We start from the raw sequence: 22,653 nt of genomic DNA on the forward strand, positions 1-22,653 counted from the left end.
GTTTAGCCTAGCGTTCCTGGCGCCTTCAGCCTTGCTTATGTAAACCAATTCGTGGACCCCGATATACGGCTAAGATCAAGGCGGTGAGACGAATGCGAAAAAGAATTTGCCCACACCGAGTTTGCTCCGAGCACATGTTGGTGGGGTTAATGTGGTGTGTGTACAATGTGCTAGAGTCATAGGTTGAGAACATTCCTGACTGGGCCTTGGACTGCAGAAAGAGAACTTTATATTTATCTGCATATATTATTTATATAATTCCCTCATAGAGCATTTTAGAGATTTTGCCATTTTGGAGCCAAAATTGTCATTGTGGTAATCAAAGGACAACAATTGGTCATTTGCCGACACATATCTCTTGGTTGGCTACTTCATCCTCGCCTTTTGAATATACACCTTTAAAAACTACACCAACACAACCCATTGCTTCACCCCTCCTATACTCGCCATGTCTTCTCCCGAACATGAGGTCAGCGATGACACTCGCGGCAAGTTTCCCATGAAAGTCTATGGCCAGCTTACTGGAGCTAATCTTCAACCTCAGTCCTCGGCCAAGATCCTCTGATCCAGCCGGAGTTGCTGATCTCGGAAATCCCCATCACAAAGGCTGCCCTCCAGACCGTTATTAAGGGTCGCAAGGAAGCCGTTGATATCATCATGGGTACAAACGACCGTCTTCTCGTAATCTGCGGCCCATGCTCCATCCACGACCCCGCCACAGCTGTCGAGTACTGCCAGCGCCTCAAGGCCCTCTCCGACAAGCTATCCGGTGATCTCTGCATTATCATGCGCGCTTACCTCGAGAAGCCGCGCACGACTGTTGGCTGGAAGGGGTTGATCAACGACCCAGATATCGACGAGAGCTTCAAGATCAACAAGGGCCTCCGTATATCGCGTCAACTCTTCTGCGACCTGACGTCGTCTGGCATGCCGATTGCCAGCGAAATGCTCGACACTATCTCCCCACAATTCCTCGCGGATCTGATCTCCCTCGGAGCTATCGGAGCGCGTACTACAGAGTCCCAACTTCATCGCGAACTTGCGTCTGGACTTTCCTTCCCAGTTGGCTTCAAGAACGGCACTGATGGCAGTTTGACTGTTGCCATCGACGCCATCGGATCGGCGGCCGCCAAGCACCATTTCATGGGTGTCACAAAGCAGGGTCTTGCGGCTATCACGAGAACAGCTGGAAACCAGCACGGCTTCATCATCCTCCGTGGCGGCACCAGAGGTACCAACTTCGATGCCGAGAACGTCAAGTTGACCAAGGAGGGCTTGGAGAAGAAGGGACAGAAGCAAGCTATCATGATTGATTGCTCGCACGGTATGCACATCCAAAATCAAAATCAATGACATATACTAATGAAGCAGGCAACTCCAACAAGGATCACCGTAACCAACCGGGCGTCGCAAAGGTCGTTGGCGACCAGCTTCGCACTGGTGAGAAGTCGATCATCGGCGTTATGATTGAGTCGAACATCAACGAGGGCAACCAAAAGGTCCCCGCTGAGGGCCCGGCTGGCTTGAAGAAGGGCGTCTCCATCACCGACGCTTGCATCGACTGGGACTCCACTGTCACGACACTTGAGGATCTGGCTGAGGCTGTCAGGGCGAGAAGGAAGCTCAACTCTGCTGCGCAATAAATGCAGCTTCAAAAAGTTTTGTTGTTAGCGTTACCACTGGTGCACAAAAAGCGGAAAACGATGCCATAGATTGTGGATATTTCTGTCGTGACATCTACTATGCGAAACTTGTTTGACCATTTTGATACACTTGATACAGGTTCTGATCCGACCACAATATGGATGTGACATATCCCTTCTGGCTTCCTAGGCCCCGGCACTTTCCAAGGTAGGCGGTAGACTTCATATGATCGAGCCAGCAATTCCCCTCGGTTCTTGGCCTACCATGAAGAGCTTTATACTTCGACCGACAGCCAAAGCCTTCCCATTCTCCGCTCGACATAGCCGTTTCTGTTTCTATTGGCTTGTGTATATTGGTGTGCATCGCGCCAACGCCTCGATTATCCACGCGCTTCCTTGACTAGCATCTCGGATCCAGATTATTCGCTATTTACAGGTGCATACACCCCTTGGTCGTCTTGCCGCGAGTCACTGCGCCTGAACAGGCCAGGGCCTAAAGCTCTCCTCTTTTCCACGATTTTCGATCCAGCGGCCCAGCCGAGAAGTCCTAATGTCGTGCAAATAAACGCTAGCACGATAATCTGGTCCTTCCTGCTATCCCTCTGGAAGCACGTTGTGAATATGTCCTTCTCTTCGGCATTCTTGCAGATCGGTAGGTTTTGCGCGATACAGAAAGCGCGATTACATTGGCTGCAATCGGCAGAGGAGGCAGCACGGCGCTCTAGGGATGAGGACGCATCGGGCGAGAATCGGTTGAGGAGGTTCGCCGACTTCTGAGCGGTGGTTTTCGGTGTAAGTTCGATGATGGTGCTGTTTGTGAAGCACGTGCATTTGCAGAAGGAGGGAGGGGCTAGAGGGTTAATCAGCGACTGCAATTAAATAACTAAAGAATTTCACGAGAAATTAGACTCACAGGCGCAAGAGACAGTGATGAAGAGGGCGAAGAACGCGGCGAGGAGAGCCTGGAACCGCATTCCGACGTGAAGCTCGCGTTATATGCTATGGAAGGCCGTCGGGTTCTGTGGATAACAAGCAGTGCCCAGTAATCGTTAGATGTAATATTATACCCCTCTCTAGAATCGGAACTTAATAGGATTCTTATTCTGCGATATTCGAGAGATGCATTGAATGATGAAGCGTATCATATGCTACCAAGGCTACGACCCGGGATAATCGCGATGTTCCGAAATGGACTAGCGCCATGAGCATTGGCCTCTAGCCGTTGTTGGCCAAAACTTCATGGGCGTTCGGGGTCGAAATAAAATAAGTCAGGTCAACACTGCCATTCTCGCCCAAACGCACACAACACACGATGCGACGAGTAGTACGAGCTGAACGAGCCATCGGGCGCATCCTGTCAACACCGTCTTCGACGCAGTTTACTTGCGCCGCCTGCCGCCAACATGCTGCTCCCTTCTCGACTCGCGCGAGCTTAAAAGCCGTCGACATGGAGAAATGGCGCAAGAAGATCTGGGGAACAGACAAGCCGCCCGGTGCTGCAGACCCTTACGGAGGGCCTGGTGCAGCAGAAATATACGAGGCTGAGAGAAAAGCAAAGAAAGGAGAAACTGCCGTCGAAGAGACTTCGACTACACCCGCTGCGGATTGGGATATGTCCGCATACGAACCGGCAGATAACTGGGCTGGGTTGGAAGAGGTTGGAGGAAGGGGAGTCTGGTGGAGTGGGAGGGAGGAACCCAATTACGCTGGATACATCCCGCAGCAGAAGGTTACGGATCCATACGAGCTGACTGCGGCCCTACATCGCGCTGTGATCGAAGTATTCGCACTTCGTGATGCGGAGCAACCATTGTCCAAACTCGCCAATTCCGATGTTGGACCTGATCTCACGACCGAAGTACAGATCGTCATGGCAGATGGAGGAGCCAAGCTGAGCCTCCCGCAAAACATCGGTTTACAGGAGATTGCAGATTCCCTGGCGCCGAGGGTCCAGGAGACTGTCGAGGAGGCAGTGGTTGAGGATGAGACAGCCGTTAAGACTGACCCAACAGAATCAGAGGAGGACGTCGCTGCAGACAGATCCGCTGTTGACCCTCTGCACCAAGCGCAAGTACAGAGTGCAGTTGAGAGTTGGGACCCAACCTGGCTCAGTGTCTCTCTCAATGACCCAGAAGTCAAGTTCACTGTGAGTCTTTTGTGCCATTTCTGTTCTCATTGACAAATATACTGACAAAAATAAGGTTGTCAAGCGCGTGTTGCAGCTGACCGGAATCCGCATGTCTGATTCAAACATCAATGCCTCCAAGAACGCATCGGATATTTTGGGATTCATGGCGACACCACCTAAGCCAAAGAAGGTTATCGAGGCCCTCGCACAAAGGCACACTCTCTTCGATTTGCCCAATGTTAAGGTTCACGCACGGAGAGTGACCCCGGTTGACAAGGAGAAGTCGGTGGGGAGATGGAAGGTCATTGAGAAGGAGCTGGAGGCGAGGGGGCTTCCTGTTCTGGGACATAGTAGGAACTAGATATTGGGGCTGTGGATGGTGTATATTATTGTAGGCTAGCGAAATGTAGATGTATAAGTACGTCCATTATCATCCTTTATATGCGATCAACTGTACTCACTCTCCGATATAATAATGCCACAAACCTGATATGGTCATGTGACTGCGGGTAACTCTTTTGCCGGTATACAGGGGGTACCGGCCGGTGGTCTTGCCGACGCTTCCCTCTACGGGCTACACTATTGAGACGAAAGAACGAGAGTGGCAGGCCAACCCCAATGGGGCTCCCTTCCTCGGGAATTGTATATACAGGGAAGTAATATTTTATTTGTGATCCTACATCCTTTCTATTATTCCCGTTTCAAACCCCCCATACCAACAAGATGTCGACAATCGCAAGGAGAGGCCTCAAGAACATCTTGGCCAAAAACGCAGACGACATCGTGATACTCTCCTCTCTACGAACATCCATCACTCGCTCTAACCGCGGTGCCTTCAAAGACGCATACCCCGAAGAGTTACTCTCCGCTGTACTACGTGCTACCCTGGCCGCGAACCCGAATCTTGACCCTGCACTCATCAATGATGTTGCTGTGGGCACTGTTCTCAGTGAACTCGGCGGCTCCAAAGCCGGCCGCATGGCCATGAACGCCTCTGGGTACCCTTCTTCGACCAGTTTCTACACAGTTAACCGCGCCTGCGCCTCGGGGCTGACGGCGATTACAACCGCTGCCAATGGTATCCAGAGTGGGATGACGGATGTGGCCATTGGAGGGGGAATGGAAAGCATGACGAGGAACTATGGTAGCCGTGCCATCCCGGAGGATCTCTGGCCACAATTGCGAGACACAGACCAAAAGGATGCAAAGGATTGCATCATGCCCATGGGCCTTACATCTGAGAACGTCGCTGAGCGATATGGTGTCAGCCGGGCTGACCAGGATGCGCTGGCAGTGGAATCCCATAGACGGGCACTGGCGGCGCAGGAAGCAGGGAAGTTTGACGGGCAGATCGTGCCTGTTACCACCCGCTTTCAAGAGGTGGATAAGCAGGGCAACAAGATTGGAGAGGAACAAACGATTACTGTCACGAAGGATGATGGTATCAGGGCGAATGCAAGCTTGGAGGGAATGGCGAAGCTGAAGCCAGCTTTCAAAACGGATGGCACGTCTACGGCTGGAAACTCGTCTCAAATCTCCGATGGTGCAGCTGCAACACTGATGATGCGTCGCTCTACGGCTACTGCCCTTGGGCTCTCTGGCTCCATCATTGGGAAGTGGGCTGGGAGCTCGATAGTCGGATGCAAACCCGACGAGATGGGCATTGGTCCAGCAATTGCTATTCCGAAGCTTCTTGCTCAAACAGGGCTGACTACCGACGATGTTGGGCTGTGGGAGATCAACGAGGCGTTTGCCAGCCAGGCAATTCATTGCGTGAGGGAGCTCGGTCTGGAGAAGAAATACGAGGAGGGCAAGGTGAACCCGAATGGCGGAGCTATTGCACTGGGACACCCGCTCGGTGCTACTGGGGCGAGGATGGTGGCAGATCTGCTGCCGGAGATGCAGCGCCAGGGCCTGCAGACGGGAGTTGTGAGCATGTGCATTGGGACCGGGATGGGGATGGCCGGATTGTTTGTTAGAGAGTAGGTATGTAGTGCTACGTAGATGAGGCATATATTGTATTTAGACCCAAATTATTCATCAAATATGAGGTTCACGATACCACTTGAGTACGTCGAGGAGGTATATGATGATTTAGGCTGTACTGTACAACTGCAGCTGTTCAGATGCTGCCCAGCGGTGTGAAAGCCAACTCACAAGCAAACAAGCTGAGCGAATGATAAAAATAAATAAGCTGGATGCGACCAATCTTCCCTGGAAGTCGTACCGATGACGGCAAAGTCGGTCCATCCGAATATTACGAGATACAGTATAGCATGCCCCTTCCCATGCATGAAAACAAATTGGTTCCTGTGAGAGCGGTCAAGCAGGGCATAATGTACAATATCATTGACTGACTTTGGAATGTGGTGCAGTAGAGACCGGCGGTGTGATAGTCAAAGGCGCATCAGGTAAACATGGCATCCCCATCACGAAGCTCAGCCATCGGCGCGGGTCTAGTACCGGCTTATGCGGTTTTCATTCTTAGCTGTGATATATGAAGCTAATGATAGCTTTTATTACCGTGCGACATTAACACCAGCGTCCCGTGTTTGTCTGCTGTGAAATGTTGTGCAGAGGGCTACAATGCAAGGCTGAGCACAAATGCAGGACACCGATGCGCCGTCGTCCCCTGCCTCGGATGATCTTTGTCGCTTATTTTTGGTGTTGACATGGATCCGTTCTGCCATCAATCTTAGCGGGGGGAGCTATGAAGCCACCCATGACAACCTTGACTTCACATCGTTCACTATCCCAAACCGCAGCATTCACCCTTCATCCTCCCAATTTTCGCCCAGGGCACATGCTGGCAAACGTGTCATAAAACCAATGGTCTGAGCTAATTCTTGCTCACCTCTGGAGCTGTTGGTGGCATTTTTGTTGGCGACGACTTTGGGCCGCCTGTCTCTATCGCGCTGTAAGTGATGGATCATATTTGATGGATGGCATTGGAAACAGCAATGGCGTAGCAAAACCGGGCAGTGGCACAGCATTGCGTTGTTTACCTGCCCTTCTGACTGACATCGGGCCTTCCGCTCGATGCTCTCCCCAGTGAACATTCCAGAACGGCAATGTCGCACAAAGTTGGTCAATGTGTGTCATTCACTGACGATTTGTATTGTTTAGATTCCCTCGCCTTTGCCGAGCAAATCAGCCAAAGATGGCCAGCAATTCGGAAGTATGTATTGTCTCAGCTGCCCCGTTCCTCCCTGATTTCCTGTTGTCGCTTTCCCAATGATCTTTGGTATTCCCTCTTAATTTCCTCTTTGGGCGCTTTGTGGCTTGATACTAGTGGTGTCAAGGGCCGGGCATGATGCATCGAACCAGGCGCGCAGCATCGCCAGGTACCAAGCTTGGGATGCGTCAACCTTAATTTCCGTCTCCGCGCGTACCGCTTCCCCCTCGTCGCGTTTTTGGGGCGGGATATGCGGCAGCTGGAGAGAGGTGGTAATCATGCCGTCTTTCGTTGCCGCCAATCTGACAAGTCTGGCGGCGGACCGAGTCACGCGAGTGCGACTTATGGTGTAGCCAATATGATCCTGTCCCGCCGGCCCTGACATCGTCTTTATTGGAAGTGTGTATCCTGTCACCGTGCGTGGGCGACGGCTGGTGAGGCAGACCGGTGAATGGTTTCTGGGTGGGTAACAGCGGTACGCCCATCATCTTTGCCTTGTTTGGAATGTCGATCCATCACTCTGCGCTGCTGTTTCTCGATCAAATTCCAATTGGAACGGAGACCTGCCTCTCTTCACTCTGCAGTTGTTCAGGCCGAGTCACATATACCCCACCTGCAAAAAAAAACCCAAAGCCGGCGATAAGACTGCCGCTATTGTAAACGCGAACAAGGAAATAGCTCGATAAGAGAGAGGTTGTGTGTTGTTCAATATCCCGTCTGGTATCGTCGCGTTTGGCACCACCTCGTTTGACATCGCGTGGTGTCGCTGGGAAGTGTTGTGCTGTGGGAGGTGTCGTGGTAAAGTTGCGCCCGCACCACCCTCAGGAATTAATTTCACAGCGCAAACTTCCCAGCAGCTTCCATGTCAACATTGCCCACAATGAACCTCCTTCAAAGTGGTCTGAGGAAGACCAGGGGTGATAAACAATATAATGGGCCTCCTCGCCGTAGCGGCGCAAGATTTGTTAGTAAAGCATCACTGACCTTGGAAACTATCCACGAACAGAATCGACTGAACCTCCAAAAACGCGATAATGGAAAAGGAAGCATCAAAATACCTGATCCGGCGCCTGGGCCTGCCGCGAAGGGGAAGCCAAGATTGTTGTTGATGGGCCAAAGGAGGTGGATATAATGATCTATAAAAAAGTTACAAGATGCTAATTCATCATAGGAGTGGGAAATCTTCCATATCAAGTGTCGTCTTTCACAAGATGCCGCCCAATGAGACACTCTTTCTCGAATCCACAGCCCGGATACACAAAGACTCCATGCAGTATGACAATCCTCCGAGACAAAGAATCCCCCCACTAACACTCCCCAGCTCCTTCATGGACTTCCAAGTCTGGGATTTCCCCGGGCAACTCGAGTTCATGGACCCCTCCTTCGACGCCGACGCCATCTTCGGCGAGATCGGCGCCCTAATCTGGGTCATCGACGCACAAGACGACTACCTCGAAGCCATCTCCCGTCTCAACATCACGATCATGAACCTCGCCCAATCCTACCCCGCCATCAACATCGAGGTCTTCATCCACAAAGTCGACGGCCTAAGCGACGACTACAAATTCGACCTCCAGCGCGACATCATCCAGCGGATCCAAGACGAGCTCTCCGACCACGGCTTCGACAACGCGCCCATCACCTTCCACCTAACCTCCATCTACAACCACAGCATCTTCGAAGCCTTCAGCAAGGTAATCCAGAAACTGATCCCCCACCTCCCCACCCTCGAAGCACTTCTAAACGACCTCTGTCGCTCCTGCCGCTTCGAGAAGGTATACCTCTTCGACGTCCTCTCCAAGATCTACGTCGCTACCGACTCCTCCCCGCTCGACATGAGCAGTTACGAGATCTGCTCCGATTACATCGACGTCATTGTCGACATATCCGAGATCTACGGGTGGGAGCGTCCAGCTGCTTATCTTGAGCAATTGGAGGGACCGCCGTGGAATCGGCCGCTGGAGGATCAGATGGGCTGCCGCGATGCGGAGAGCGCGATTGTACTCAAGGACATGAAGAGGCCGATTATGTTGAGGGAGGTGAATAAGTACCTTGCGCTCGTGGCGGTCATGAAGGAGGGGAGCTATGAGAGGATGCCGCTTGTGACTATGAATGTGGAGACGGTGGTGGCGGGGTTGTTGGAGGTGTTTGAGGTTACGGGGGCGAGGCGGTAGTGTGGGTCCAGTTTGGTCCTGTGGTGGGGGTTGGGGGGGAAAGGTGGTTTTCGAAATTCAAAAAGTTCGAGGGCGAAGAGGCGTCGGTGGGGGTGTGGATAGGATAGGAGGGAGGAAGGGTATATCATCACGACAGGCGTTCTGGGTCTGGGTCGTGTGCATTAGGTTTCTCTCAAATCGGATTTCAAGAATAAACACAGATAAATGTGATTTTATAACCACAATCACTTTCACACTACCATTTATCATGAGACGTGTAATACATGCAAACAAGTTCTATTCTCATTAAACACTCTCCACCACAGTAGTATAAAGATTACTTCCACGACGCCTGCCATTATCAACAACAGTGACGCCCCATATCCATTTCCATTTCCATATTCCCGGGCCCATTCTAAGAAATCCCTATACACCACATCCCACCGAGCAGCCCGTAAATCAAAACCACGCAATGCACCACACACAATACACAATCTAATCTTTCATCACATCTTGCCAACTCCGCATATTCATAACACATCCCACCAGAGGGAGACATCTAGAACGCAGCAACAACAGCCATAATAGCAGCACCGAACGCAAGTCCCGCACCCGCAGCAGCGGTAGGAGCAGCACCCGTAGCCACACCAGTGGTAGACCCAGCAGTAGGCGCAGGCGAGACAACAGTTCCGTTACCGGTGCTGCCCGATCCGCTACCGCTGCCGCTGCCAGATCCAGCGCCGGTCGAGGAGCCACCAGATGGGGACGCGCTACCAGCACCGCCAGAAGCTCCGCCAGATGGAGAGGCGCTACCGGCACCAGCACCGCCGGTTGGAGAGGCGCTTCCAGCACCACCGCCGACGGCAGTGCTAGCATTTCCAGCAGCGCTGGATGGGACGGCGATGAGAGTAGACGAAGCGTCTCCAGAGCCGGAACCAGCACCGACGCCGCCGGCGCCGGCGTCAGCGGCCTCGGTTGGAGTCAAGGTTCCGCCGCTCGCGACGATGGAGCTAGGCGCCGCCTCGGTGGCTGAGGCGACGTCCTTTGCGGAGGTAGCGGGGGTGGTGGTATCGACCGATGGGCAGGAGAGGTCGAACAGCGGTGTTGTGCTCAGGGTTGTGCCAACGACGCCGAAGCTGGGGCTGGGGGTGTTGGGGTAGGAGTCCTGGAGGGTGTACCAGTAGGTGTTGATCTTCCCCAGGGAAGGGCAGGCGACCTTGTCCCAGAAGAACTTGGCGTTCGCGAGACTGGCTTCGGCTTGTCCGGAGACGGGGCCGGAGACAGGCCATCCGGTCTCGGTGATCCAGACGTCCTTGCCGCCTGCGGCGCCGACGGTGGCGTCGTAGGCGTCGAAGAAGAGTTGAGGGCCGTTGTCGATGCCGTTCGCCATCGAGGTCTGGAAGTAGGGGTAGGCGTCTACGCCGAGCCAGTCGACGGCTTGGATGACGGCGCTGTTGGAGCCGTTCACCCAGTCGTTCCAGGTGTCGACGTGGCCGATGGGAGTGCCGGAGAGAGCGGTGCCAGCGATGGCCTGGCGGACTTGACCGATGTAGGAGACGAGGTCGGCGGGCTCAGCGCCGTAGCCAGACTTGGCGGCGATGCCGGTGGGGGAGAGACGGTAGAGGTCCTCGCTGCCGACGGAGAGACCAGTAACGCGGCTGGTGAAGTCGGAGCCGTATTGCTCGATGGCACGCTTGAGGGCTGCGATCTCGTTGTTGATGCCTTCTTGGCCGGCGGAGGCCCAGATGCCGAGGAGGAGGGTGGTGTCTGAGGCGATGGCGGCGGGGATGGCGGAGATGGGGTCGTTGGCTGTTCCACCTTGCTGTGTGCTGTTAGTGTGTGTTTCAATGGTGAGAATACTTTTTGTGTCGACTTACAATCATAGTGTAGAGACGGGCAGAGTTGAAGCCAGTGACACCCTTGAGGCTCTTGGCGGCGTTGAACTCGTCCTGGAATCTCTGCTGGTCCCTGATGGAGCCATCACTGTTGGTAGATCCGTAGTTGAATCCCTGATGGACGGCCGAAGCAGATGCCACGAGGGCGAGGATAGATGCAGTGGTACGCATCTTGGCTTGTCTGTCGAGGTAGTAACGACTGTGTAGGGTTTTGTTTATGAAAGTTGGAACGAACGATTGTCCAACAAGCTACGTAGGGGAGAGATGAAGGAAGGAAAAGAGAAAAGGGAAGGGCGAGACGCGGCAGGTCGGCCTTCTTAACCTACAACCTACTAGTTTCCGGAGTTTTCGTGGGGACAAAGAAAGACGAGTGGGAAAGAAGGAAAGAGTGGGAAAAGAATACTGGACCTCGTATCCCCACTGTTGTTGACGTTGGCTCAGCGGTGGTGGCCAGCGGTGGCCAGCGGTGGCCAGGCAAGGTCGGGAATAAGGATTGGGGATTGGGGGGAAGGGGTGTGGAAGTGGAGGAGGGGGAGATCGGAATGTGGATTGGTGGTGGGTTGTGGACTGGGAGAAGTGGGTTGGGAGGCGTTACTCTATCGTATCCATTTTTATCCCATTTTTGTCTATTCTTGTTCTTGTTTATCGGGAATCCGTATTTGGGCAGATAAGACCCCGATTCAGGCCGCGACAGGGGTTACCAAGGTACCCATTAGGAATAGTTTTGCATTAGTCAATAATCAACAACTAGCAAGTTTGGGTCGACAACCCTTCTTTCACCATCCTTCACCCTCCTTCACCCTCATTTTTCTGTTAGCTCTAGTTAGTTCTGTTGCTATTTTCAGGGTGATCATTTAGCTGGATTTAGCTGGTCGATTAGCTGTTAGTTTGCTTGTTTAGGTGCCTTTTTTGAATATTCTCCCATGTTTCCGCGGTGGGGTTTGCGCGTTCCCTACAAAATCGGCGGTGGCCGCGCGCCCTGGCCTCGCCGTGGCCCTGACTCGATTGGCTCATAGTGCTTGGTGTGTCCCGTGACGTCATATTCGTCCCTTCCTCGGTTCTTCCGTCGTCGTGTGCCCTCGTATGGCTATATGGGTATTATACGGGTATATGCTGAATGACAACGTTACCTACAGTTGCCATCAAATAATTAATGGCAATAAAATAATAAAATACTCAGTAAAATACATATCCAATATCTATCCGTCATATAAGACATTTCCCACCACAAAGCCCCCTTTTTGTTTCAACACACCCGAGCTGTCTCACTCCTCCCAACCCCCATAGGCATAGGTTGCCCAAACAACCAAACAAACGCACCAGAAAACCAAATCCAGAGAATCTAGACCCCCAAACATCCTCTCCTCTGGTACCATACGGGCTTAAACCCCCCGAGTGGGTCCCACACCCAGTCCAAAAACCGGCACACGCAAGGAACCCCAACCACCCGATTGGCGATCCCTGACCCTTCCACCCACAAAAAAAACACAAGTAACCCCAGTCACGTGTTAACCCACAAAGAACAAAAATAAACCACGTCACGTGCTAACCCCCCAAAATAAACGCGTGTTCTGACTCGTTGGGAAAATGCACTCGTTCCTGATGAAGAAGAGAATTTCTTTCTCTCACGATAAGCGCTTGTTTTGCGATATGACGGAATTGGGAGAATGTGGTGGAAAAAGATGGGACGGGTTGGGGTTGCTGCGCCTACTGGAGTGGAGTTGTGGTTGTGCTTGGATGGATGGATGGGTGAGTGGAGGGGGGTTACGCAAGCCAAGGGCGGTGACGCTGTGGTGGTGGGGAGGGAGATCGATTTGAGTCCCACGTTGTGTGCAGTAGACACTCGTTTTTTCGAGGGGATCAGCTATCGTAACCGCCGTCACTGCCGCATACATACCTTCAGAGCCATACAGTAAACGCGATGGGGTATGAACTGCACACACATACGCTCTATGTAGATCACCACCCACCGGCCTTCTCGCGGATGAAAACGAGCGGTTAAAACGGCGCCAAAAGAGTGCTGCTGATAATGGTTCATTTTTATATATCCCATGCCCCCCATTCCGGTAACACGACCGTAGATGTGTTTCAACAAAAAAGTTGTTCTCATTATGCCCCATCTCCTCCTCCCTCCATCCATCCATCCATTCATCTCGTAAAAATCGTTAAAAAGCGTTCCCCCACGCCCTGTGAACTCCGTGCCTGCGCGTTGTCCCTCATTCCCACCTCGCCCATCCCCGTCAACTGTGCGTGCTGTGCTGTCTTGTCCAACCTCTACCTACTTCTCGCCCCAGCCCCACACTGTGGCGAGGAAGTGGCCCATATTCACCCTCTTGCTCTTCATGTCGATCATCCACGGGTGCTCCAGCATGCGCCAAGGGCTCGCGCGGCGATTGGGATCCTTCTCAAGGCTACAGTTCTCATTAGTATCTCTTGTGATTCCGTGACAACAAAGGGGGTACATACCAGCACTCAATGAAATACTTCATATTATCACTCCACTCAATCCCCCTCGCCGGCTCATCCCTCAACTTCGGAATCGCCTGACTAACAATATACGTCAGCAAATCGATCGGCCCCGCCCTCGGCTGCATCTCCGCCCCCTCCGGCGCATCCGCCGGGAACGGGAACCTATGCTGCGCGACCTCCAACAGCGTCACGCCCGTACTCCACACATCGCTTGTGATCGTGTAGCTCTGCCCCGTGATGCGCTCGGGCGCCATGTAATACGACGTCCCGATGAATGTGTCCGCGACGCCCTTGGTGCCGAACTCGCCGCTGACGCCGAAGTCGCACAGCTTCACCATGCCGTTGCGGCAGAGGAGGATGTTGCTGGGCTTGATGTCGCGGTGGATGATCTTCTTGCCGTGGAGGTAGGTGAGCCCGTTCAGGACGCCCTCGGCGATCTTGCCGAGCACTTTTTCGCCGGTGCGGCCGCCCAGGCGCCGCATCTCGCGGTAGATGGAGTCGAGGGACCCGCCCTCGCAGAATTCCATGGCGATGCATATGGTGGCTGTGGAGGGCTCGACGAAGGCGCCGTAGTAGGCGCAGATGTGTTGGGAGGCACATTCTTTGTTGAATGAGAGCTCGCGGAGGATCTGCTTCTTGACATCGGGGTCGGGGTTGGTTGTGATGATCTGTTCGTGTTAGCTTAACTTCTGTGAAGATCTTATCAAAAAAACATACCTTCAATGCAAAGACCGTCTTGCCACCCTTCAGAATACATCGCGTTACAGCGCCACCAGCTCCCTCTCCCAAACTGCCCAGCTCAATAACCCTCTTCTCCATATGGGCAATACGCCACCCCTCATCCTCTAAACTCTCCACATCGAGTGTCCTTGCCCTCTCCAAAGTTGCCTGGTCATACTCAGGCAGCCCACCCATGCTCCCGTCCCTCTCCATCCCAACCCCGCCCTCACTAGCATTAGAATACGACGACCCTGCTGCTGACGCTGGGTCGGGCGTCCCCTTCGGCTGGTTGAGCATCCCATACTGGCTCGCGAAGCTCAGTGCAGAGTACTGGCTCCCAGCGCTCGTCGGTCCGCTCGCCTTGCCGTCAAGCGGCCCGAAGCTTCCAGACCTGGAATGTGCAGCACTGCTCTCTGACCCACCGCTCGCCGAAGCCCCTTGTATTGCGCTGGGCCGACCATTCTTTAATGAGACATCGTAGGACTGTGTCTGCAAGCTTCCCTTTGGGGTAGCGAGCTGCAATTTAGGGAGACCAGGGCGGCCAGTGGGTCGAGCAGTGGGCGGTTGTGGTGACGAGGTTTGGAGGGAAAGAGCTGGGGTTTTGAGAGAGAGCGAGGAGAGGTCGGGCATAGAGTTCACAGGGCGTGCATTGGGTGACGGAGGGATGGCGAGGCCTAGTCGAGGAGGTCGACCGGTGGTATTGCGGGAGCCGGGGATCGGAGGACGGAGAAGTGGAGCTGGAGCAGACATGTATGGAGCTTCCTGATGCGACTGTTGGGGACTGATAGAAGGATACTGCGACTGTCAGCGTGTGCCGAAATGGAAAAGGGGGAAAGACAAACATTTGGTCGAGATATTGATAGTGAGGCCGGCAACTGAGAAAGAGCTGGCTGGTAATGAGCAGGCGATGGGGATGAGACTTGGGGAGCCGTCCCTGCCGTTGGCATTTGGTCCTGCATGAGGTATGTATTGAAATGTTTGTAAGTCGCACAAATAAAGTATTGTTTGAGCTTCTGTTGGTCTTGGATATCGTCTAAGAAATGTGCTCAGTGCTGGAGATGTCGCTCAAAGCCGCAGTTGTTGTCTTAGCTAAGCTACCAAATATTTCGAGCTGGGACAAGTTTGTACAGGCTAAAGTGATTTAGTTTGCGGATATCGATATTGGTAACGATCGTGGGTAGTCGTGAGAAGCTGTTGTCGTCTCTTGTGTCGAGGTGTGGATTGGGCAGCGAGAGTGTAGGGATCGCCAGCACTTTGAGGATGGCGGCTTATGTGTTGGTTGGAGGGGCTCTGTGACAGGGTATCGACGTGGTATTGGTCCGCAAAAGGGGTATCGCAACGGGTATGAATCAGAGACTACCCCGAAGGACGCTTGTTGTCTTGAATAGCGTCAAATCGAGCCGCGCGTAGAGCTGAAGTAAGACTGGAGAACGAGCGGCGTCCGTGAGCGGGAGGGCTGCTGTCAGGGCCAATAAGGGCGCCTATCAATTGAGGGGTTACCGGCGCACGTGATTTTGGCTGATGTTGGATATTTGCTGAAACAGTCGACCAACGAAGTCCTAGGTTAATATTTGAAATTACAAAATTTAAGGGTTTGTTCGCAGGTATGAGGTCGTATCACAATAAATCGAGATTCGATCCCTTTTGCATCCGAAACTCGTTGCAGGACAAAATGCTGTGCGTGTACGATACCCCTGGCACACCAACCCACCACTAAACTAAAGCTTGTCCTATCGGCGTTATCATAGGCGCCGGCCTAAGCGCCGCATTCCAAATTTTGGACCCAGCTTTTCCACCAGCGAATAATCCGACGAATAAGACCATATATCTCTCAAACACCCCGAAACACACAAATATGGGGGCCAAAGCTGTCACGGACGTGCATGAAAGTGATGCCAGTGTTGAGGGGGACGTATTAGAAAGCTTGAGCGATCATTCTGAAGATTCGGATTCTTTGGATAGCACAAGCTCGAGGAAACGACGCCGTGTGGCTCCTGTAGACAGCGATGGAGAGGAAGAAGTTCTGTTGTCTACAGTCGCAGTGCCATCCCGCATAAAATCCGGCAAACCGGCTTCAGTTGCTAGCAAAGCTGCTCCTCTCCCAATTCTCGCTGCTCCCGTCGATCAAAATACTACGTTCGACTCTCTTGGACTTAAGCCATGGCTGGTCAACTCGTTAGGTTCAATGGCGATCCGCCGACCAACTGGGATTCAGAAAGGATGTATACCAGAGATTTTAAATGGCAGAGATTGCATCGGAGGGAGTAGAACCGGTTCAGGAAAAACTGTTGCATTTACTGCACCTATACTACAAAAATGGGCTGAAGACCCAATCGGGATTTACGCCTTAATTCTCACACCAACGAGGTTTGTCTCCCCCTTATTTGCTCTTGGCTTCAACTAACAAGACAGGGAACTTGCTCTCCAGATTTACGAACAGGTCAAGGCGATATCATCGCCCCAATCCCTAAAACCAATCCTCATAACCGGCGGCGTAGACATGCGCCCCCAAGCCCTCGCGCTCTCCGCCCGCCCGCACATCGTAATTGCTACTCCAGGCCGGCTCGCAGACCACATTCGAACTTCAGGAGAAGACACAATTATTGGTCTACGCCGCGTCAAGGTCGTCGTTCTCGATGAAGCGGATCGACTTCTCGCCTCGGGAAACGCTGGCTCCATGCTCCCCGCCGTGTCCGAGTGCCTCTCCGCCCTCCCCCCCGCAAGCGATCGCCAAACCCTCCTTTTCACCGCAACTGTCACCCCCGAAGTACGCGCGCTCAAGGACCTCCCGCGTGCACCCGGCAAGCTCCCCCTCTTCATCTGCGAGATCGACGCCGCGAACCCACTCGCGCTGCCTGCCAGCCTGCAGCAGACGCACCTAAGCGTCCCCGTCACGCACCGTGAGCACTACCTACACATGCTCCTCCTCACAGAGGCGAATGTCAATAAGTCCGTCATCATCTTCTGCAACCGCACCGTCACGGCGGATTACCTCACGCATTTACTGCGTCTGCTCGCGCACCGCGTCACGGCGCTACATTCGAAGCTGCCGCAGCGACAGCGCACGGACAACCTTGCAAGATTCCGTGCTAGCGCGGCGAGGATCCTGGTCGCGACGGATGTGGCGGCTAGAGGTCTTGATATCCCGGAGGTTGGACTAGTGGTTAATTACGATGTGCCGCGTGATGCGGATGATTATATTCACCGCGTTGGACGTACGGCGCGTGCGGGAAGGAAGGGTCAGGCTGTTACGTTGGTGGGACAGAGGGATGTGGGGCTGATCAAGGCGATTGAGGAGAGGGTTGGGAGGGATATGGAGGCATGGGAGGAAGAGGGGGTTAATCTCGAGACGAGGGTGCTGAAGGATGCATTGAAGATTGTGGGAGAGAAGAGGAGAGAGGCTTGGGTGGAGATTGAGGAGGGCAGGGAGGTTGGAGGGAAGAGGAAAACGGGAATGCGTAGGCTAGCGTGATAGGCTGGTTGATTTGAATTCTGGATATCCACACCGCATCACGCATCATCAGGTGGCAATCACTGTGTGTGGGTGCTGACAGTACATGACATGAAGCAAGGAAGCTTTTGTACATTTGTGTCCCCCATGAGGTCTGGGCGCTAAAAACGGGTTGCTCATTGAAGCAATGTTATAATATTCCTTTAGCACTCGTGCCACCCACATGGATATCTGGTCATGACATCACGAGACGCGTAGACAGGAGAGATTGGTAAACCCCAAATGATCGTTCTTTATTCACGGACTCGATTTATGTCATTGCCGGAATCGAAATAGTGGCGATAGTCCAAACTTTCCCCCCTTCAGAAGAAGCAAAGCCAGTATAGGTAGTGCCGCCAGACACGCCCAGAGTATTACCAAAGGTCGGATCAGCTTCCGCCAATGTGATGACTGTGTTTTTGTACGTCTGAGGGGCAATTGTCCCCGAGCAGCCATCATTGCATTCGGTTCCAGTTCCGTAGCTATTTAACTATTAGAAAGAGCTGTGGATTTGGGGAATGAAACGAACCCTCTCATAAATGGCCCAGAATCATAAGCGTAGGTGCTCAATAATGCACCAGTCACAGCATTTGTGACAGTTCTGTATAAGTTAGTTAAATACTGCACCTTCACCGATAGAAATACATACTGAGTCCAAGTTTGCTGGTTGGATTCAAGCTTATACTCAATCTTAACCTGATCCGACCCAGAAACTACTCCCGCGGTCCCATCCAGCTGACCAAACCACCCAAACACACTAGCACGTACGCACCACTGTCCTGTCTTTGCTCCACACCAGGAGTTATCCGGCCATGATTCAAGAGTGGTTTGTACCAGGTCGCCTGTGCCGTTGGACATTCCTGGCCAGAGGAATAGCACTCCGTTCTGAACTGGGGGTGCGGCACCAGGAGTTAGAGTTGTAACGGCATGGATAATAGTTGACTTTGATGGGCCTAGAGACAGAGCGCCGCCCCAGGTGTCACGTCTTATGAGAGAAGCGGCATTTGCAGTTGCAGCAAGCAATGCTACAAGAGTAGTTCCGATGTAGACCATGATGGTGATTGAGAAACTGAAGGGGCGTGGTGTAGATCGGCATTTCAGCGGAAGACGTCTCTATTTTATAATAAAAATAATAATTCAGTCAGATGAAACATGGAAATGATTTTCCCGGGACGGAAATTCTCAAGCTTTAGGATGTCAGACTTCCATCAGGTAAGATTGGTCGAACCCATGTTGAAACGGTTCCAACCCCGCAAAACACAATTTAGATCCCCGGGTCCGCTTAAATATGCTTAATCTACATGCCGCAAAGCTAGTGGTAGGATTCAACGGCAATTGCGATATACAAGAAGTGTGCGTTTTAATTCGCGGCGAAATTATGGTGTAGTGCTTGTTTTGGTCCGCGAAACAGATCTTTGGGATTTTTCGTTGTCGAATTAATTACATCGCAAATTTATTATAAAGCCGCTTGTTGACAATAAATCGCTCAGAGCGAAATTCGTTAACCACACAGACCTGAGACTAAATCCTAAAGAGATAAAATAATTAATTCATAATATCAAGGCCGACTAAACTATTTAGAGCTGTAAAACGAGAGCAACATAAGAAGCTGGCTTCCAAGCCTTTCAATAAGGCGTGTCATCATGCATCTGGGGCTACCCCGCATAATGCTTGGTATTGATACCGATAAGCAGGTACCGAGTCCACAACGACCCCTCATTTACCTTTGATGGCCAACTCCACTATCTATCAAATTGTATATGCCGTTGCAGCTCGCGCGAATCCTCATAAACAATACTCACGATGGCAAACGAGCCCTCAATCTCAATACGAAAGTCTATCCGGTGGGGAGTATGTCCTGGAAACTGCCCACGCGCGTGACCCTAGCTAAGACTTTATGTAGGACGATGCGGCCTTCGAGGATACTAGGTATGAGCCTCGTCTCCAATATTTGAGGTCCCATCTTGAAGACACCCTGCTCATCTCCGGGGTAGTACTCTCGTCTTGACGACTGGTCCCAGACGTTACGTCGACCTCAGGGTATACCTCCCCGAGAACCCTGAGGACGGATTACCCAACGCCGACGACGTACCTGCACTAGACAGACTAGAATGGGGATTCGCAGGGCAATCCAAAGGCACGCCCGCTAAATGGGATGGACCACGACTAGTGACGCCAGCGCACGGCACATGGACGCACTGGGTCGACAGCCAGAAGCCGGACGGGTATGAAGATGATGGGTTCATGTACGACCAGCATGACGGTCTGACGTGGGAGAAGGGGGTCATGGAGTACCCCAAGACTGGGGAACTGACGCCGTATGAGGAAGTTTGGGAGGATTTTGCGCCGGCGAAGGATGCGGCTGGGAATATGATAGCGGTGACGCTGGTTTATACTGAAACGGGGAATAGCGCGAAGGGGATGGTTATAAGGGTGGGAGACTGGATACAGGGTATATTGAGAGATGCTGCAGGTGGCATAACTGTCGAGAGGTGGCACTACGAGGTAAGTTTTCTGTTAGAATTGTCAGTTGATTTTCTGACTTGTTGTAGGAGGCATCGAAAGCCACAGAAGGGTGGAAACGGGTGGTCCGCATCGGGAGTGGGGAGCTACCTTGTCAGAGACTCTTTGCCTTGGACAACTCGACGGCTGTGGAGGGATCAGGCTGGACTATATTGAAAGATGATAATGTTTTATAATCATGATAGAATTAATTGCTGAATGCCCGTTTCATTGCTTGCAAGAGCCAGTTTTGAAACATACAATGCAAGCTCAGAGTGGCTAATAATATAAAGCAAGCCTCTAACATACACATCCTAGGCAATATTGATACTTGCAACCCAAACAACCAAAAAACAATAATCCATGCCTCCGTTCCCCTACCTTCATCCATAGATCGTAAACCATTCATTCAACCATTGAAGCCCATACTCCGCATAGCGATACATTTGCTCATAACAACCCGAGATTTATGCCCCATAAATCCCCAACCCGACTCCTTCTCCCGCCGCCATCCTTAACTTCTTAGCTCTCACCTCCTCATCATCGGGCAACCTCTTCCTCTTCGGCACACTCGCACCCTTCGTCACGCTTCCAAAAATCTTCGCCTGTAACAGTGCCCCCTTTTCTGTCGCCTCATTCAACCCTGGGCTCGCAGCAACCTCAAAGCTCTCCCTCGGGTCGCGGCGCAGCATAGCTGACGCAGCAGCACTTGCCTGGCTCTCCTGGACATCATCGCTCTCTTGTTCTTCCGTGTCATCGCTATGTCTAGTCTCCTGCGACGGATGCGGTTGTGGGTGGCCATAAGATGCTAGCTCTTCGGCATCCGAAGCTGAGATAGTTGAGTCGCGACTCTTTCGGCGCTTTTCAGTGCGGCCATGGGGGAGCGCCGTGCGTGGGGGCTGCGCAGGCGAGAAGAAATCTTGGTTTGTGCGGTAACGCGGCTCAGACTGGGGGACGAATTGGACCGAAGGAAGGAGGTGCTGCGATTGATTCAAGTTTCGCACGGGCGTTGAAGGGAGAGATGATAGGGATTGCACGTTTCTGCTATGCTTCACGTGGCTATTACCCTTGTGCGTAAAACGTGTGCTGGTCGGTGTTGAAGGTGCGGAGTTTTGGTCGTTAAGAACGCGGTCGGCAAGTAGGAGAGTCGCGAAGGAGTCTTGGCTGTCGTGCTGATGGATCGAGTGCGGGGTGTGTTTTGGCGTAGGCCGAGTGTATTGTGGGGTAGTTGGGAAGTTTTGCGATTGAGTCCGTGGTGTGGTGGCAGGCGCATAGAGACCCCCTGGTGACCTGAGAAGGCGCATATGCTCGCGGTTCTCGCGGATGCGTCCAACGTAGCGGTGATTTTCGGACAAAAGGTCGCTGATATCCTCTTCCTTCTCTGCGATGATTGCCTTGGCGCGGTTGAGTCGTCGGTTAATGAGCGCGTTCTCCTTTTCCATGGATTCACAGTATGCCTTCATCTCGGCAATATATCGAGCGTTGGCTGAAGGCTGCTCTGGGGGCTGAGATGATGCTTCTCGGCGAGCCAACTCAGTAGCCTGCAGAATCTCCACTTCGCGTCTAGTCATCTCGTGCTCTACCTCCATGCGCTTTGTTGCCTCCTCTGTCTCAATTACTAGAAGACTATGCTGCAATTTATAATGCGCAGCCGCCATACGGGCTTCGTGGACCTCCCCATCTAGCCTTGAGTTCTCATTGAGCGCCGCCTCAAGCGAATCACGCAGTTCGGTAACAGATGCATTGGCTACATGGCTCGCTGGGATAGGCAATGGCCTGCCGGCCCCTCGTTTACTGTCATACGAGACAGTTGGCGGTGGTGAAGAGAATATGGCATGAGTTGGAGTCGTATCGCGGTCAAAGGTAGAGCTTGGCGATCGACGCTTTGGAGGTTGTGATGACGGAGGAGGCGTAATGGAGGATTGAGGAGGCGGAGAGCTATACTTTGGTCGCTCAACGCTCGGGGCAGGCACCGGTACACTGCTTGCATTGAAAGAGGTCGGAGGTGAGCTTGGGTTGGCGACTAGCATAGAAGTCGTTGGTGATCCGGTGGTAGCTTTTGCGATATCTGAGTCCGATGGCAGCGTCGCATGGTGGGGTTGAGGGGTAGTCGGAACCTCAATTTTCGCCGCATCCTCGAATTGAATTGATTCATTCATGGTGAGGAGTGGCTAGTGCGAGGGTAGTATGAGTGGAATGCGTGTGAAGGTCGCCGTCGTAGTCGTAGACCAAGCTGATTGTGAAACGAAGACAGGCGACAGGATAACAGTTCGGTGGTCTAGCACGTAGCTGGTAGATAGGTGTATGTCGCCTCGCTGCTGCGACAACAATATGAGTGTTCTCAACTAGCAAGCGACTGTGAGGTATGTTATATAGAGTGGCGATTGCTTCACATCGATGGTTTGTGCCGTTTGCGACGGGAACAATCAGAATGGCTATGGTCGATAATCAAAGAGGTTGGACTATTACACTAGTGCC

General features: G+C 52.6%; 11 protein-coding genes across 11 annotated transcripts; 6 read left to right on the forward strand and 5 right to left on the reverse strand.

Annotated features, from left to right (window-relative positions):
- The first annotated feature begins 18 nt into the window (after window positions 1–18).
- ARO4 (3-deoxy-7-phosphoheptulonate synthase) lies at window positions 19–1,748 on the forward strand. Its single transcript, XM_059463295.1, has 3 exons — window positions 19–488; window positions 545–1,324; window positions 1,372–1,748. Exons 1-3 carry the CDS (start codon window positions 449–451, stop codon window positions 1,641–1,643), a joined length of 1,092 nt encoding a protein of 363 aa, XP_059320085.1. The 5' UTR covers window positions 19–448; the 3' UTR covers window positions 1,644–1,748.
- Window positions 1,749–2,062: 314 nt separating this feature from the next.
- On the reverse strand, window positions 2,063–2,617 carry VE01_00712 (uncharacterized protein; the record flags this gene model as incomplete). Its single annotated transcript, XM_018270240.1, has 2 exons — window positions 2,063–2,493; window positions 2,557–2,617. 2 exons carry the CDS (start codon window positions 2,615–2,617, stop codon window positions 2,063–2,065), a joined length of 492 nt encoding a protein of 163 aa, XP_018134624.1.
- Window positions 2,618–2,920: 303 nt separating this feature from the next.
- VE01_00713 (uncharacterized protein) lies at window positions 2,921–4,187 on the forward strand. The gene is made up of 2 exons (XM_018270241.2): window positions 2,921–3,789; window positions 3,845–4,187. Exons 1-2 carry the CDS (start codon window positions 2,956–2,958, stop codon window positions 4,130–4,132), a joined length of 1,122 nt encoding a protein of 373 aa, XP_018134623.1. The 5' UTR covers window positions 2,921–2,955; the 3' UTR covers window positions 4,133–4,187.
- A 170-nt stretch (window positions 4,188–4,357) lies between these two features.
- VE01_00714 (uncharacterized protein) lies at window positions 4,358–5,808 on the forward strand. The gene has a single exon (XM_018270242.2). It carries the CDS (start codon window positions 4,495–4,497, stop codon window positions 5,755–5,757), a length of 1,263 nt encoding a protein of 420 aa, XP_018134626.1. The 5' UTR covers window positions 4,358–4,494; the 3' UTR covers window positions 5,758–5,808.
- Window positions 5,809–6,500: 692 nt separating this feature from the next.
- Window positions 6,501–9,151, forward strand: VE01_00716 (uncharacterized protein). Its single transcript, XM_018270244.2, has 5 exons — window positions 6,501–6,688; window positions 6,898–6,949; window positions 7,953–8,068; window positions 8,118–8,219; window positions 8,268–9,151. Exons 2-5 carry the CDS (start codon window positions 6,932–6,934, stop codon window positions 9,118–9,120), a joined length of 1,089 nt encoding a protein of 362 aa, XP_018134628.2. The 5' UTR covers window positions 6,501–6,688; window positions 6,898–6,931; the 3' UTR covers window positions 9,121–9,151.
- A 204-nt stretch (window positions 9,152–9,355) lies between these two features.
- VE01_00717 (uncharacterized protein) lies at window positions 9,356–11,251 on the reverse strand. The gene is made up of 2 exons (XM_018270245.2): window positions 10,977–11,251; window positions 9,356–10,921 (listed from the first exon to the last, which is right to left on the reverse strand). The coding sequence occupies exons 1-2, from the start codon at window positions 11,163–11,165 to the stop codon at window positions 9,659–9,661; spliced, it is 1,452 nt and encodes a 483-aa protein (XP_018134627.1). The 5' UTR covers window positions 11,166–11,251; the 3' UTR covers window positions 9,356–9,658.
- Window positions 11,252–13,015: 1,764 nt separating this feature from the next.
- MKK1 (Protein kinase C signaling pathway involved MAPKK protein) lies at window positions 13,016–15,832 on the reverse strand. The gene is made up of 4 exons (XM_018270246.2): window positions 15,026–15,832; window positions 14,181–14,978; window positions 13,461–14,131; window positions 13,016–13,405 (listed from the first exon to the last, which is right to left on the reverse strand). Exons 1-4 carry the CDS (start codon window positions 15,140–15,142, stop codon window positions 13,273–13,275), a joined length of 1,719 nt encoding a protein of 572 aa, XP_018134621.2. The 5' UTR covers window positions 15,143–15,832; the 3' UTR covers window positions 13,016–13,272.
- DBP8 (Putative RNA helicase) lies at window positions 15,764–18,119 on the forward strand. The gene is made up of 2 exons (XM_018270247.2): window positions 15,764–16,550; window positions 16,596–18,119. The coding sequence occupies exons 1-2, from the start codon at window positions 16,039–16,041 to the stop codon at window positions 17,653–17,655; spliced, it is 1,572 nt and encodes a 523-aa protein (XP_018134620.1). The 5' UTR covers window positions 15,764–16,038; the 3' UTR covers window positions 17,656–18,119.
- VE01_00720 (uncharacterized protein) lies at window positions 17,912–18,897 on the reverse strand. Its single transcript, XM_018270248.2, has 3 exons — window positions 18,323–18,897; window positions 18,203–18,274; window positions 17,912–18,155 (listed from the first exon to the last, which is right to left on the reverse strand). Exons 1-3 carry the CDS (start codon window positions 18,724–18,726, stop codon window positions 17,945–17,947), a joined length of 687 nt encoding a protein of 228 aa, XP_018134837.1. The 5' UTR covers window positions 18,727–18,897; the 3' UTR covers window positions 17,912–17,944.
- A 473-nt stretch (window positions 18,898–19,370) lies between these two features.
- Window positions 19,371–20,474, forward strand: VE01_00721 (uncharacterized protein). The gene is made up of 4 exons (XM_018270249.2): window positions 19,371–19,524; window positions 19,577–19,602; window positions 19,668–20,178; window positions 20,226–20,474. The coding sequence occupies exons 1-4, from the start codon at window positions 19,477–19,479 to the stop codon at window positions 20,370–20,372; spliced, it is 732 nt and encodes a 243-aa protein (XP_018134838.1). The 5' UTR covers window positions 19,371–19,476; the 3' UTR covers window positions 20,373–20,474.
- Window positions 20,351–22,603, reverse strand: VE01_00722 (uncharacterized protein). The gene has a single exon (XM_018270250.2). It carries the CDS (start codon window positions 22,332–22,334, stop codon window positions 20,643–20,645), a length of 1,692 nt encoding a protein of 563 aa, XP_018134839.1. The 5' UTR covers window positions 22,335–22,603; the 3' UTR covers window positions 20,351–20,642.
- Window positions 22,604–22,653: the final 50 nt, after the last annotated feature.

The sequence above is a fragment of the Pseudogymnoascus verrucosus genome (assembly GCF_001662655.1).
Source record: "Pseudogymnoascus verrucosus strain UAMH 10579 unplaced genomic scaffold scaffold_2, whole genome shotgun sequence".
Lineage (NCBI taxonomy): Eukaryota > Fungi > Ascomycota > Leotiomycetes > Thelebolales > Thelebolaceae > Pseudogymnoascus > Pseudogymnoascus verrucosus.

Coding starts and splice junctions, on each gene's coding strand:
- ARO4 (XM_059463295.1), top strand. CDS start 449: ATGTCTTCTCCCGAACATGAGGTCAGCGATGACACTCGCG. Junction 489..544: donor GGTCAGCGATGACACTCGCG/GCAAGTTTCCCA, acceptor CTTCAACCTCAG/TCCTCGGCCAAGATCCTCTG. Junction 1,325..1,371: donor CATGATTGATTGCTCGCACG/GTATGCACATCC, acceptor CTAATGAAGCAG/GCAACTCCAACAAGGATCAC.
- VE01_00713 (XM_018270241.2), top strand. CDS start 2,956: ATGCGACGAGTAGTACGAGCTGAACGAGCCATCGGGCGCATCCTGTCA. Junction 3,790..3,844: donor ACCCAGAAGTCAAGTTCACT/GTGAGTCTTTTG, acceptor GACAAAAATAAG/GTTGTCAAGCGCGTGTTGCA.
- VE01_00714 (XM_018270242.2), top strand. CDS start 4,495: ATGTCGACAATCGCAAGGAGAGGCCTCAAGAACATCTTGGCCAAAAAC.
- VE01_00716 (XM_018270244.2), top strand. Junction 8,069..8,117: donor TTGTTGATGGGCCAAAGGAG/GTGGATATAATG, acceptor AATTCATCATAG/GAGTGGGAAATCTTCCATAT. Junction 8,220..8,267: donor ATACACAAAGACTCCATGCA/GTATGACAATCC, acceptor AACACTCCCCAG/CTCCTTCATGGACTTCCAAG.
- VE01_00717 (XM_018270245.2), bottom strand. CDS start 11,165: ATGCGTACCACTGCATCTATCCTCGCCCTCGTGGCATCTGCTTCGGCC. Junction 10,922..10,976: donor CCCGTCTCTACACTATGATT/GTAAGTCGACAC, acceptor AACAGCACACAG/CAAGGTGGAACAGCCAACGA.
- MKK1 (XM_018270246.2), bottom strand. CDS start 15,142: ATGCAGGACCAAATGCCAACGGCAGGGACGGCTCCCCAAGTCTCATCC. Junction 14,979..15,025: donor TATCAATATCTCGACCAAAT/GTTTGTCTTTCC, acceptor TGACAGTCGCAG/TATCCTTCTATCAGTCCCCA. Junction 13,406..13,460: donor AAGTATTTCATTGAGTGCTG/GTATGTACCCCC, acceptor TGAGAACTGTAG/CCTTGAGAAGGATCCCAATC.
- DBP8 (XM_018270247.2), top strand. CDS start 16,039: ATGGGGGCCAAAGCTGTCACGGACGTGCATGAAAGTGATGCCAGTGTT. Junction 16,551..16,595: donor TTAATTCTCACACCAACGAG/GTTTGTCTCCCC, acceptor CTAACAAGACAG/GGAACTTGCTCTCCAGATTT.
- VE01_00720 (XM_018270248.2), bottom strand. CDS start 18,726: ATGGTCTACATCGGAACTACTCTTGTAGCATTGCTTGCTGCAACTGCA. Junction 18,275..18,322: donor AACCAGCAAACTTGGACTCA/GTATGTATTTCT, acceptor TAACTTATACAG/AACTGTCACAAATGCTGTGA. Junction 18,156..18,202: donor TCTGGGCCATTTATGAGAGG/GTTCGTTTCATT, acceptor ATAGTTAAATAG/CTACGGAACTGGAACCGAAT.
- VE01_00721 (XM_018270249.2), top strand. CDS start 19,477: ATGGCAAACGAGCCCTCAATCTCAATACGAAAGTCTATCCGGTGGGGA. Junction 19,525..19,576: donor GAAAGTCTATCCGGTGGGGA/GTATGTCCTGGA, acceptor GACTTTATGTAG/GACGATGCGGCCTTCGAGGA. Junction 20,179..20,225: donor TCGAGAGGTGGCACTACGAG/GTAAGTTTTCTG, acceptor GACTTGTTGTAG/GAGGCATCGAAAGCCACAGA.
- VE01_00722 (XM_018270250.2), bottom strand. CDS start 22,334: ATGAATGAATCAATTCAATTCGAGGATGCGGCGAAAATTGAGGTTCCG.